The sequence below is a fragment of the Rhinolophus sinicus genome, chromosome 15, assembly GCF_057876585.1.
Source record: "Rhinolophus sinicus isolate RSI-liver-muscle chromosome 15, RSI-T2T, whole genome shotgun sequence".
NCBI lineage: Eukaryota > Metazoa > Chordata > Mammalia > Chiroptera > Rhinolophidae > Rhinolophus > Rhinolophus sinicus.
Window position 1 is genome coordinate 110145589 of NC_142515.1, and position 13118 is coordinate 110158706.

General features: G+C 41.2%; 1 protein-coding gene across 7 annotated transcripts in view; it reads right to left on the reverse strand.

Moving 5' to 3' along the window:
* TRIM2 (tripartite motif containing 2) overlaps window positions 1-13118 on the reverse strand; it is a 134071-nt gene that overhangs the window by 99718 nt on the left and 21235 nt on the right. For 3 of the 7 annotated variants that reach the window (XM_074338431.2, XM_074338424.2, XM_019722519.3), the window contains exon 1: window positions 5890-6039. The exons of 2 other annotated variants lie outside the window; for them this stretch is intronic. In XM_074338431.2, the coding sequence (XP_074194532.2) occupies window positions 5890-5919 (30 nt within the window). In that variant the 5' untranslated portion in view covers window positions 5920-6039. Of the gene's footprint in view, window positions 1-5889; window positions 6044-13118 lie in introns of those variants that run through there. 2 more of the 7 variants (XM_074338425.2, XM_019722527.3) reach the window with 1 other exon arrangement.

Sequence of the window (13118 nt, forward strand, 5' to 3'; positions counted from 1 at the left end):
CCAACATGTGGAGAAAATATGGAGACCACTGAGTCATTTTCTTATTCTTTACACTAGATTTCTATATATTCTGTATCCAACTTCCAAAATACACACACACACACACACACACACACACACACACACACTTGATACATAGTTTTTAAGAATACATAAACTTTTAATTAGTATAAATTTAAAAAAAAAACACAAGTCCTAAGGCAACAGTTCAATGAACGATCCACAACAGGGTACACACCATCCAGATCAAGAAAGAGGACATTACCAGCAACCCAGATGGCCCCTCCCAAATGTAGTTTGGAGCTAGATCTATGTTTTTCATAACAACAATATTATTTATGGTAGCAAGCGCCCCGATCAGCCCACAGAAGCTAAAAGGGCTCATGGATACACTGCCCTAGGGCTAGAGGGACAAGTCCATTTACCAGGGGCTTCTCCAACTTCCAGATTCCTTAATCAATTACACAGTGCTCACACCAATACAAACTAGTACAACCATCCAGTGTTACTGGAAAGTCATTTTGTGATATGTATCCAGATCCTTCAAAAATGTATCTCTGATGCTTTAGTAATTCCAGTTTGAACATCTTTCCCAAAGCAATATCAGAGACGTGGTTGACAGCATCTAAGAGCAGCAGCTCTGAGATAGCTCTGCCGCTTCTTAACTGTGAGATTTGGCACAAAATATATAACCAGCTCCTCTGTGCCTCAGCTTCCCCATCTGTTAAATAATTGTACAAAGATTAAATGAATTACAATGTATAATGAACCTGAAACAGTGCCTATCACAATTAGCCATTCAGCAAATGCTAAGAATTATTAGCTTTTATTACAAAAACATTCACCACTGCATTATTTATAATGGGAAAAAATTTGAAAGAAGTTAAATGACCAGAAACGTGGGAATGAACACATACACTCTTGTGCATCTATACAAAAGAATATAATGCACCACACAGTGGTTAAAAATGCAGGCCCTGAAGCCTGAATGCCAGCCTGCCCCTGACCAGCTGTGTGACCGTGGACAATTTTCTTTACTCCCTGAGCATCAGTTTACTCACCTGAAAATAGAGAATAATAATACCTATCTCAAAGGGTTAACTGGCTCATATACATAAAGCACTTAGAACAGTCCCTGCCATACTATTGGTGCTTTATCGGGGTTGGTTTCTCTGTTTGCAGTTTCAGTATTATTGCCTGATTGCCTGGTGGCATATCACCACATGAAACTCCCCAGTCCTTGGCTAAGAAAGTGCGTGCCCTGGGAGGAGAAGGAGAATGGACCAAAACGTATATTCCCCTTGGAATTAACAGAAGGCATTAGAGATACAAGCCTAGGCCCGGATGCTAAAGGCACAATGACCATGTAAAGGAAGTGGAAAGAGTTGTTCCACTGGCAGCACCGGAACGGATTGCTTTGATTAAAAGGAAAAATTGAAAGGCCCCCAAACAAAACCTCCCACCCCAGCAACAAACAAGTCCCGCTGAGAGAAAGGAGCTGGGGTGGTTTTCCTGATCTCCAGTCCCCAGCTGTCCAGCTCTTTTCTTTTTCCTGCCTGCTGCCCCCACCCCCCACCCTTTGGGCTTTTCAGAGACTAAGAGACAGGGAATGGAGAAGATGGATTTACGTCCACTTGGGGGAGGAGATGTGCAGATGTGTGATAACTGGGAGCAACTCTGATGTGACCCTACCCCGCTCCTAAAGCTCTGGGTGGGGGTGTGGACACACGCTGGGTGTGGTTTCTGTCCTCAAGCAGCAGCTTTACAACCCGCCTTGGAAACCCGGCCGGTATTGGGATGTTTCTCTGACCCAGTGACCCCAATTTCCTGGAAAGGACAAGGATGAGTGGTCGCCACGCCCTTCTTCACCCAGCCCTATTCCACCCGGACCTCAGGCCCCTTCACTATCAGCAGGTCCCCTACCCCAAGGACTCGGCTCCTCAAAAGCCACACCCAGAAGCTTAAAACATCACCAGGTCTGTGTGCAGATGGCAGCAGTGGAGCCCTGGTCGGCACGGCCTGTGAGAAACAGACAGCCTCACGCTGGAGGCCAGTATGCCCTGAATACCCCTGGGTAGCGATGGGAAAGGTTGGGCGGGGGCCATTGCCCCCACCCAGCCCTGCAGTGACAGCTCAGACAATGGCACCCCTCAGTTCATGGCATGTGTTGAGTGTGGGAAGAGAGCTGCTTTTTTCAGGCCTTGTCACTGTCTTTCCTTGTCACACAGTTCCAACAAGGCTTCTGGGGCTTGGAGGGTTGCTGCTACCTTACAGGTGTCCTTCTATTTTCTTTTCGTAATGGACTGGCATTAATTAGTATTTATGCTTTATCCCCAGCGTGCCCAGAACACAGGGAGGACCCAGAAAACACAATACCTATCCTCGCTGAGGGTATATTTAAAGGGGCCACATTTCTAAGAAATCACTGATTGCTACTGTTTTCTTGTTAAAAGTGATCTTAATAGAATCATCCAGTGAGGGGCACTGGTCAAGAATCCTATATCCTGAGAGGCCTGGCTCTTGTGGCTGGGTCCCCAGTGACATATCAAAGGGATTCGGCTCTCCTGGCCATTCTGGAAATGAAGTTATTGCCCGCGAAGCACTCAAGGGCCATGGGAGGAGCCGACCTTCACAGATTTCTCAGGACTTCTGTAGCCAACAGAGGCTCCTCAGCAAAAGCTTCTGTATTTAAAATTAAATCACCCAGCCTTGCAACCAGGAATATTTTGTGAAACTCCACAGATTTGAAACGGTCTTGGAGAGCACACAAGTGCTCTTTGTGGTACATAGTTCTGAAGCCAGGTTACAGATTCAAAATTCAGTTTCAATTCTGTGTTCTGCACTTCGGGGAAGATCTGAGAAGCCAAACCAGAGGGAGAAAGGAAATGCACCCAGTAAGAACTCTGTCGTTGGAGGGGTCCCTGGTGGGATCTCAGTATATATTTAGCTTTTTAACACATCAAATAACACACATTGGAAACTGCCTGCTCTGAATGGGTTTCTACTGAGGTTTTGAGGGAGCTACAGATTGAAATATCTTCTTCCTACACAGCCCTTAATGAGAAAGTGCATTTTCCAACTTAGTTCCAGAGACTGGTGTCAAGAAGCTTATCTAATGTTTGCAAAGTCAGAGGTTGGCCCTTTGGCTCCTTGTGGTTTCTAGAATCCACCGTTTGAGGAATTACACGGAAGTTTTATTTGCACAACAGCTGCAAAATGTGAAGTGTGCCATTCCCTGTGTCATTGTCAGGTATGGTACTAAAAAGTGCACGCTAAGGGTCGGCAAATACACCTGGTGGTTAAAGACCTACATAGCACAAAATGTGCTCCTCGAAAAGCTGAATAGGACTGCAGGTGTGATAAGGGATAGTGTTCTCAGCAGGTGCGACTTGAGGTGACATGATGCATATCTAAATGGCTCCCAGGGGATGCAATCCCAGTCTCTTTCCGATTCACCTTCCAGGTTTTTTGATGGGTCACCATATAGCATGGGGCCCACCAGTGTGGCAGGGCCAGGACCCAGACACATCCTCTCCGCAGGCCCTTCCTGGCGTTGGGCTCACTGGAGCAAAGCTGTTATGCTTTGGCACTCTCACCCATTTAAAGGAAGTGGTTCTTGGCTTTCCTTCTTAGCTGCCAATTAGCTTCCTGCAGGAGATCACATTTTGGTGGCAGTGCCTGGATGGATTCTTGAAAAGCTATAAATATGAATGCCAACTATATTTATCAGGAAATCCTAATTTCATAACACAAAGTTATGTACTGTATACCTTCCTAATGGTTCACATTTCAGGTCACTTACTAGGTGTGACTTTGTGCAAGTCACTTAACCTCTCTGTGCCCCAGTTCCCTTCTCTGTAAAATGAGGACAACAGTACTTACATCAAAGGGGTTATTGAGGACTAAGTGAGACAATACATGTAAAGGCCTGGCATACAATTGGTGCTCAATAAATGATAGCTATTATTACTTTCAGTGTTTGTCATTGTCATAGTATTTCATCCATCCATGTCTATTCCTTTGGTTTCATAAGCCAATGAGAACAGTCCTCAATATTTAAAAGCTCTAGGAGAATATTACTTTTTATTGTAAATCTCCTATTTTCACATTAGTTTATGTAAATTCTGTATCCACAAATATGCTGTAAATTCTGTATCTAAAATAGTCTGGAATTCCAGGAACCTGGCATGCCCACCATTCTGATAAAAGAAGTCAGGCAAAAGCTCTTTGTGCCTGGTGGGGTCTCCTGGAATTCAGCCCTCCTCTCTCTCAACAGGCCTCTTCGTTGTTCTTTCTCATCTTGCCATCACCTTGGAGTTCACATTGGGCGCGGAATGTAAGAATGCACCGACCCGAAGCCAGGATTTGTGAGGCCTCAGGCGGAATGACGCACATGCCAACTTTCCTTGCTGAGCCTCCCCCGACCTGGGGCAGCCCTGGCAGAGTCAAAAGTTCTGTTCCTTAACAAGACCACCCCATGGGGCAACTCATCCAACCCACCCTCCCACCCCCGTCTTTCCCCAGGCTCTCAGACCACGGGGGAGGGGGGGGAGACCATGGCCTCACTTAGAAACCCCCTGGTGTTTTCATACACTGTACTGAAACATTCATGCTGCTTTCAGTCAAATTCACTTAAAAAATAACCGTTGCATCTGATTTCATTCCTCCAGAAGTTCCCAAAGCATGTTGGCTTTAAATATGCTGTATTTAGAGAATAGATACAAATTCTGGGGATTAGGAGATTTAATAAGGCACTAAAAGTATTAAAGTCCTACGATTCACCTTCCACTCTATCTAAAAATTAAACCACACCTCTTCAGGCTCTTGTCCATATCAAACAGACTGTGAGTTCACTGACTTCACACCATGAGGGTCATCAGAAAGGAAAAGGCAAAATTCTCTGATCAAAGCTGCCATAGGTGATTTTTCTGTTCAGCAGAAGGCAGGAATTTTCAAAGCAATTCCCAGGGCTGTAGCTGTTCCATCCCTTCGCCCTCCCACTTATGGGCCAAGTGACAGCATGTCCCCTCTCTTGCTTCATCTGTCCCTCTGCGCTATGAGAGGTGTCTTACTTGGCACCAAATGGGGCATCGAGACGATGAAATCAGGTCCCACAGATTGGTGCCTGAACAGTTTTCCGCCCTCAATCATTCACATGCCAGAAACCAGAAAGAACCGCAGATGGGCTGGCTAAGCCTATTTCAGGTTTCACTTCCATCTGACGTGGTGCCCTCTGGCTCTGCTGCCTTCTCTCTTGGGTAGTCAAGGATAAATGCTCTAATCGCCTGGGGCTGTTCTTTCATTCCTGAGCCCCACTGCAGAGGGCCACAGAGCTCTTGGAGCACTTTTATGGGGCAGTAAAACTTTACAGCCTGCCCACTCTAAACCGTTCCCACATTTCTGAATAGAACGATTTATGACATATGAGCTACTTTAGTCTGCCCTTTGAAAATACCAGCAGATATTAGACCCTCTCAAAAGGGGTCAACTGAGTTACATCGGCGAACAGCTGGCTTACAGAAACCACATACTAGAAGCAGAGAGCTAAACTCCTGAGTGTGCACAGTTAAGTTAGAAAATGAAACAGCCTTTGATTTTCACATCACTGTTGTAGCCCTAAGCGCTGCCGCTCCCATATTGCTTTGGTATTAAATCTGGCACCAAATTGCACCCCTCTCCCAATTTTTTGCTTCCCTGCTCCTTTCATGCCTGGGTTGATGGGGATTGCTATGAGCTTTGTCAGCAAATCCTAGAGAACCGATCTTCTTGTGCTGTCTTCAGCAGGCAAAAAATTAAAACCAGGAAAAACCCAGCCACTGAATCACAACTACCAAACAGTGCCCAGCCAGCCCAGAAGAAGCATCGTTACACACTCAGGAGGGTCCTTACCCCTGTTCCGTAACAGCCATTCTTGTGCATCAGAGTCGGGCCCCAGGCTCCTCGGGTGTGGGGACTCAGCTCTCTGCAGCCCGCAGACAATTGGGCCCATTATAGTCCTCAGGCTGCCGAGTTAAAGAGTGGCCCTTACAAAAATATAAACAGCTTGTCAGCACAAGCCAAGGGGGCGGGGCTGCGGTATCAGGGGACAAAGGGAACCAATGATTAGTCTCCCTGGGCTCTGTTAGCTTAAGATATTACATTTCATTCTGAAGTAGGGGAGACTGAGCAAGGGAACACTGAAAAGGAAGGGCCAGAGTCCTCATCTGTACAGCCCAGCAGCATGACAGGGGTCCAAATGGAAAACTTTAATCACTGCCTGCAGAAGATCAGTTTCAAGGAGGAGTTTGTATGCCTCACACATAATAATAGATATTTTAAAAGCCACAGATTCTTGTGTTGCATTAGCCATCTTTGGTCTTCCAGGGTTAATAAATGTAGTATTGTTCACGGAGGTACAAAGGAGTTTTTCAATCAAAGAACAAAGTCCAAGGAAGATGCTTTTATGACACATTTGTTTTGTTGACTATAATATCTGATGAGAGATACTCATTGCATCTGCAGAGAAAAGGCTTAATTTGACTGGTACAACTTCAGAACCCAGAGAAATGGGCTTATTTTATTCCCCCAATATAAGTGGCTCACACACATGTTTTTAAATCTCGCTTCATCTGATCATATATATGCAAGCAAAGCAGAAGTCAGTTCAGTATATTTGGAAGAAGAAGACTCAATAGCCGTGACTTTTTCGCTCTTCTGAACGTAACTGAATTCTGCTTTTAAAGCTATATGCCAGCTTAACCTTGCAATGCCCCATAATAATAACCAAGAACTAGAAAATGACTGTGGCTTTTTTTCCTTTATATGATTTCTAAATAATCCACTGAGGTAAAAAGAAAGTTAAGAAATTTGGTTTATTTGTGGCATTGCATAAACGACAGGCATACAAAGTTTGAGAAAATTACAGTCATTACAATTTGGGATAGTCTCAGTGTTTATAAAAGGGAGAACAGTAGCTATCAAAATTAACTAGCAGAGAAACAGAAAAATGTTGAAATATACTCATTTTCCATAAATACTATATCAAGCCCTTCTGATTTTGATTATAAAAATAATAATCCAAAGAGACTGTCCTTTCTAATCTATATTTAAAAATATTTATGATTCTGCCACTGGTGTTTAATTTGTATTAAAGTAAGATTCTTCCAGTAGCTCTTCCAAATGAGGCTGCTTCTGGCTCTTCTTTTCCAATGATAGCAAAGGAGCTCTTACATCTGTACTTGCATGGCTCTTACTTTAAAGTACAGATGATATACAAATGGCTAACAAGTGCATCAAAAATGCAAATCAAAACACAATGAGGTACCACTTCACAACCACCAGAATAGCAATGTGTGTGTGTGCATACACACACACACACACACACTCAGAGAGTGCCAAAAAAATGTATACACAATTTAAGTAAAGGAAAAAACTGTATTAAAATTGTAATACTCAATATATACCGATAACAAAAGATGGATACCAGTCATGTTTGACTTCTGCAATTACAAGAGATGCTCAAAGTGGTTACCATCAGCGTAATTTTAATACAGATTTTTCCTTTTTAAAAATGTATATACATCTTTTTGGCACCTTCTGTATATATAATATGCCTTATATGCTATATATATCCACATGTATTGCTATATCTATCCACATATATATAGTCATGTATAAAAACCAAAACAGAAAATAAAAAGTGTTGAGAAGGATGAGGAGAAACTGGAACCCTCATACACTGCTAGTGGGAATGGAAAATGGTTCATTTGCTGTGGAAAACTGTTCTGCAGTTCTTCAAAAAGTCAAACGTAGAATTACCACATGACCCAGCAATTCCACACCTGGCTACATACCCCAAAGAATTGAAAACAGGCACTCAAACAAATACATGTATACTCATGTTCACAGCAGCATTAGTCACAATGCCCAAAAGGTGGAAACAACCCAAATGTCCATCAGCAGATTAATGGTTAAACAAATTGTGGGATATACATAGAATGAAATAGTATTCAGCTATAAAGAGGAATGAGGTACTGATATATGTTACAACACGGATGAACCTCAAAAACATTGTGCTAAGTGAAAGAAGCCAGACACGAAAGCTCACATATTATATGATTCCATTTATATGGAATATCCAGAACAGATGAAGCCACAGAGACAGAAAGCAGATTGGTGGTTGCCAAAGACTGGGAGTGGGGCATGTGGGGAAACTGCTTAATGGATGCAGGACTTTATTTGGGAACTAGATAGAGGTGGAGATTGTATAGCATTGTGAATGTACTATACGTCACTGAATTGTTCACTTTTGTGTTCCTTTTGTTTTAAATAAAAAGCTTAATATCTTCTGAGTTCAACTGGAGACTTCCTTGAAAGGTTATCCTACAAGTTTACTGAAGATTTTGTAAAAGACTTATTCAATTCATTCATGCATGCACTATCTATGCATTGTTCAGCATCCATGAAGCGACAGATACTGTGGGGGAGCCGGGTGCCAGGAGGCCCACTTGCACCGTCTCCTCTATCAAAGGTGAAAAAGAACAGAATCATGTAATGGGGAAAGGAAAGTGGCAGGTAGGGTGCGAGAATTAATGTTTGATAAATAGCTGCTATGTGCTAGGTCGTCTCATGCTTGATCTCATTTACTCTTCAAAACCACTTGGTGTGATGATGGAAGGAATTATTATTCCCGTTTTACAGATACAGAAACTAAGAATCAGAGTTTAATGTTCCAAAATCACCCCGCCTGTAGGCAATGAAGCCAGGTTTTCTCTATTCCACCATGCTACTTGCCGAGCAGAGGTATGTGAAAAACTGAATCTATTGGGGGAAAGAGGTTTCCCAACGCAAAAGGAAAAATAAATAAATGACTAAAAGTTTTTAAAGAATTTTAGATGTCAAAACAAGTAGTGTGACTCTCTTTCTAGTGGGATGAGGACACAAATGATGGGAAAAAAACCAAAACTAATTGTCAAACTTTTTCTCAGTTTCATTTTCAGAAAATAACCATAGAACTTCAGAAAATGAGGGATTTTCTAAGTAATCTGACCAGATATCCTCATTTTTCAGATGGGAAACCCGATGCCCTCCAAAATTAAGTAACATGCTCAGAGTTATACAGTAAGATAGTAGCAAAACCAGGGGTAGGATTCAAGTCTCTTAACTCCTAGTCAAGGGTTCTTTCTACAATATCATACACACAAAAATTAAGACATCAATCCCAGATTACTTTTCACTGAATATGTCTCAAATTCTCTACCTCTCCATAATATTAGCAGACACAATTCCTATGCTCTATAACCTCTGAGTGTAATGACCTACCAAATGTTGGACATTCTCAGAGAGTTTATTATGTCTTCATCATATATTTTGTTAAAAACCAATAAAGAAGAGGGAAATTCACAAGTTGTAATCTGGGAAGGACTATATTTGAACTCAGTTCATTTTAACACAGGTAAACCTCTTAGAAAGGTGGGACAGGAAATGAAATGAGAACAAGGAGGAGGAAGAGACTTTGAAAACATAGAAGACTTTGCCAGGAATTGTATCAAGAAAGCACAACTACGTAAGACTGAAACTCCCTGACAAAGCTGTTCCACACATTCCTGAGGCCTATTTCTTTCCTGACCATCTTATCCCTTGGCATTGGCCTATTGCTGTTATTAAAAATAATACACAAAATAATTACAGAGAGCGATGTATGCTCTTTTAAAAGATGGGGAGATGACATCACCAAATTTCAATCCATTAGATTCAAATTCAATCTAAATTTCAAACCATTAGATTATGCAATTCAGAAAATTGCTATATGCCCTTTGAGAATGCTCATCATCCAATTAAAATTTTACCCTTGATCCGAAACGGCCGCCTCTTAGTCATCCACCTCTTGGCAACCTGAGGCTTCAATCACCCCTAAGCAGAGCTTCATCCAACCCTTTTAAGGAGCTGAAGCCCCAGTGAACTGACTTTGTTCAACACCTCACAGTGTACTCACTATCAAACCCCTGATTTACCAACATACAAAATACTGTACTGAAGGAAAAACATTAAATTGTCTACTGATATTTTTTTAAAGTGATATACAGATAATATTAGATTTCCATGTTAGAAGACCATGTAATAATATGGCTCATGGAATTAGGGGAAGCCACAACAGAGGCCCTTTGGATAATACACGGATGAATGGTCAGATCCCTTAAGTCTTCCTAGATGATTCTAGATATTACAAACTTCTAAGCCTAAATTACTGTTTTTCCCCTGAAAATAAGACCTAGCCGGACAATCAGCTCTAATGCGCCTTTTGGAGCAAAAATTAATATAAGACCCGTTATTATATTATATTATATTATATTATATTATATTATATTATATTATATTATATTAGACCTGGTCTTATATTATAGTAAAATAAGACCGGGTCTTATATTAATTTTTGCTCCAAAAGACGCATTAGAGCTGATTGTCTGGCTAGGTCTTATTTTTGGGGAAGCATGGTATATATTTTAAAAATCCATTACTGTCATTTTTAAGGAAATAAAGGGGATACATAGGCAACATGGCTTAATAAAGAGGAGAAGCTGAAGATTTAACCATCAGTGGCACTGAAGGACTTTGTAGCTAAATGGACTGCAGAGAGTTACAATCTTTCTTGACTTTGAAAAGGCTTTTGATTTTGTTCTGCTTAGCTGCTCCTCAATGCATTGTAAATTATGGATAAAAATCACTCACTCTTAGGTCAGCCCACAACCTGTTAAAGAGATGAAAAGTTCGGAACATATTCCATTAAACTGTCATCATCCTCAAATGCATTTATCCTTAGTAGATGAGACAGTTTATAATTATGTGGATGTTCCATATTTATTATTCTATAGGATTTCTTTGTACTTCTCTAAGAAAGACAGTGATAGTAAGGCTTAAAGTCAGGTTTCATAAGAAGTTGAGCCATGAATGAAACTCTGCTAACCACACATCAACATGAATGTATTTTTATTTTTCCAACCTTGCTGATGGATTTTTACAAGCCTCTATGGTCTTTTGTTCTGACCCATATGACCAATGGCCCACATTTGTAAAATTATGGGTAAAGTTAGGCTGTAGCTGTGCAAAGAGCAGTAAATTGACTTACATGGTGGGCCGAACCATGGCCTTGGGCCCATTTGCCCATCACCTAGTCCACTGAGATAAACCATGACAAGCTTTAATACCACAAGTTTTTCAATTAGCTGGAGACCATCAGTGAATTTGCTGAAAACCTAGTTCAGAATTAATCCCAGGACCTATATAATAAAGGGTTGTTCTAGATCCAAGTGTAATGCAGGGTTTTCACCAATGACGCAAATGATAGAAGAAAACGTGCCATTAATTTTGAGGAAACCGCAAGATAAGTCACCCCTTCAGAAGTGGAAGCAGAACTTAATAATAATGGTAATAATGTGTATACAGCATCTGCTATATGCCAGGCACTGTTCTAAGAGCATTTACATGTATTAACTCATTTAATGCTCCAACTGACCCTAGGCAGTAGGTACTCACACTCATTTTACAGATGAAGAAATGGAAGATAAACATTCATCAAGATAGAAGGGGTCGGTCGACTACCAAGAGAATAAAATTCCAAAAGGATTAGCTCAGAGAAGGAAAAACAAGCAGCAGAAATAAAATATGGGGGTAGCACTAACTAAGGTTAGGTAGGAATAAAAATATTGGGAGGCCCTGCACTAGTTACGCTGTAACACACACGCGTAAAACAACAGAAATGTATTTTCTCACAATCTGGAGGCCAGCCGTCCAAAATCAAGGTGTTGGCAGGGTTGGTTCTTCCTGGAGGTTTTGCCTTTGTCACTTGGTTTAAGATGAGAAGGAAGCACCCCTTCCCCCTGCCATGGTTCAGGGTGGGACAGAGACACTCATACCCCAACCGTCTCTCTAACGGTGCAAAGAAAACCTCAAGGTATGTGGTGGCATTGGTGTCACAAAATAGTTTCTGGCCACCCCCTTAGCAAGTCCTTCACAGTGGACTCGTCTTGCTTTGGATCATGAGTGTGGACAGCATCTACTAATTTTTTCTTGACTTTTAGGGCCTCTGTTTACATTGACACAGAAAGCATTCTGTTTTAGCATTAAAAAAAAAAAGAAATATATATATATATATATATATATATATATATATATATATATATATGATTTGTGACTATAAATACCTATAAATAAATTCTGATCTTTCCATGAAAATATTGCTCAAACATTCTGAAATTAAAATTTATCATATTTGTGACATGGTAATGCTTAGAGTTATCTTTGTACAGAACTTTCTTTTTATAAACAATATATTGTACAAGCAAACTTTGAATTTTTAATATTATATATTTTTTAGAGTACATAAAATAGCCTTCACTACTTTGTGGTAGGGGATTTCATTAGAATCTATTGCTTTTTCTGGAAAGTACCAATCAATGTAATATCATCAATCTATTTGGGCAACTCGGACAATTTGTGTTCTCTTTAGGCCAGCTTTCCCATGTAGGCAAAGCTTGTTTTTTTTCTTTTCTTTTTCTCACTCTTTGCTTTCTGGTCATTTCTTAAGGACGGGAAGAGCCGACTCTTTGTGATATGAAGAGAGACATGTAGCAGACAAGGTGTGGCTGCAATTCAGTCGGAGGACACAGAAGAATGGCCCCGGCTTGGGAGGGCAGTGCTACAGCATTCAGGGACTTGGCTTCTGGGACAATACTTGAAAAGCAGCCCTCAGGTGCAGCCGGCTGTTTCTTAGGTTCTGTGTAATTCTAGGAGAAGATTCTGCTCAGGGCTGTCCCTTGAGTCCTAACAAGAATTCCTTCCTCAATGACAAAGCATGAGAATGTGGGGCCCTTCTGGCTCCTTTTACAGGTTTAATGAGGGTGAAATGGTTCAATTTTTTCGAGGTTCACCTGAGTATAAGCACTATTTCCTAGAAAGTCTCTTTTAAACCTCCCATGTTTCTTCTTTTTTTCCAAAGCATGAAATTCTGAAGACAGTTACATCCCATCTTTAGTCTCTCGTTTAGTTAGCTTCGTTGAATCACAGAAAGTTAGAGCCCATGTAACCTAAGAGGTCATTACGTCATAGATAAGTAAACTGTGTCCCAAGGAGCTGAAGTGACC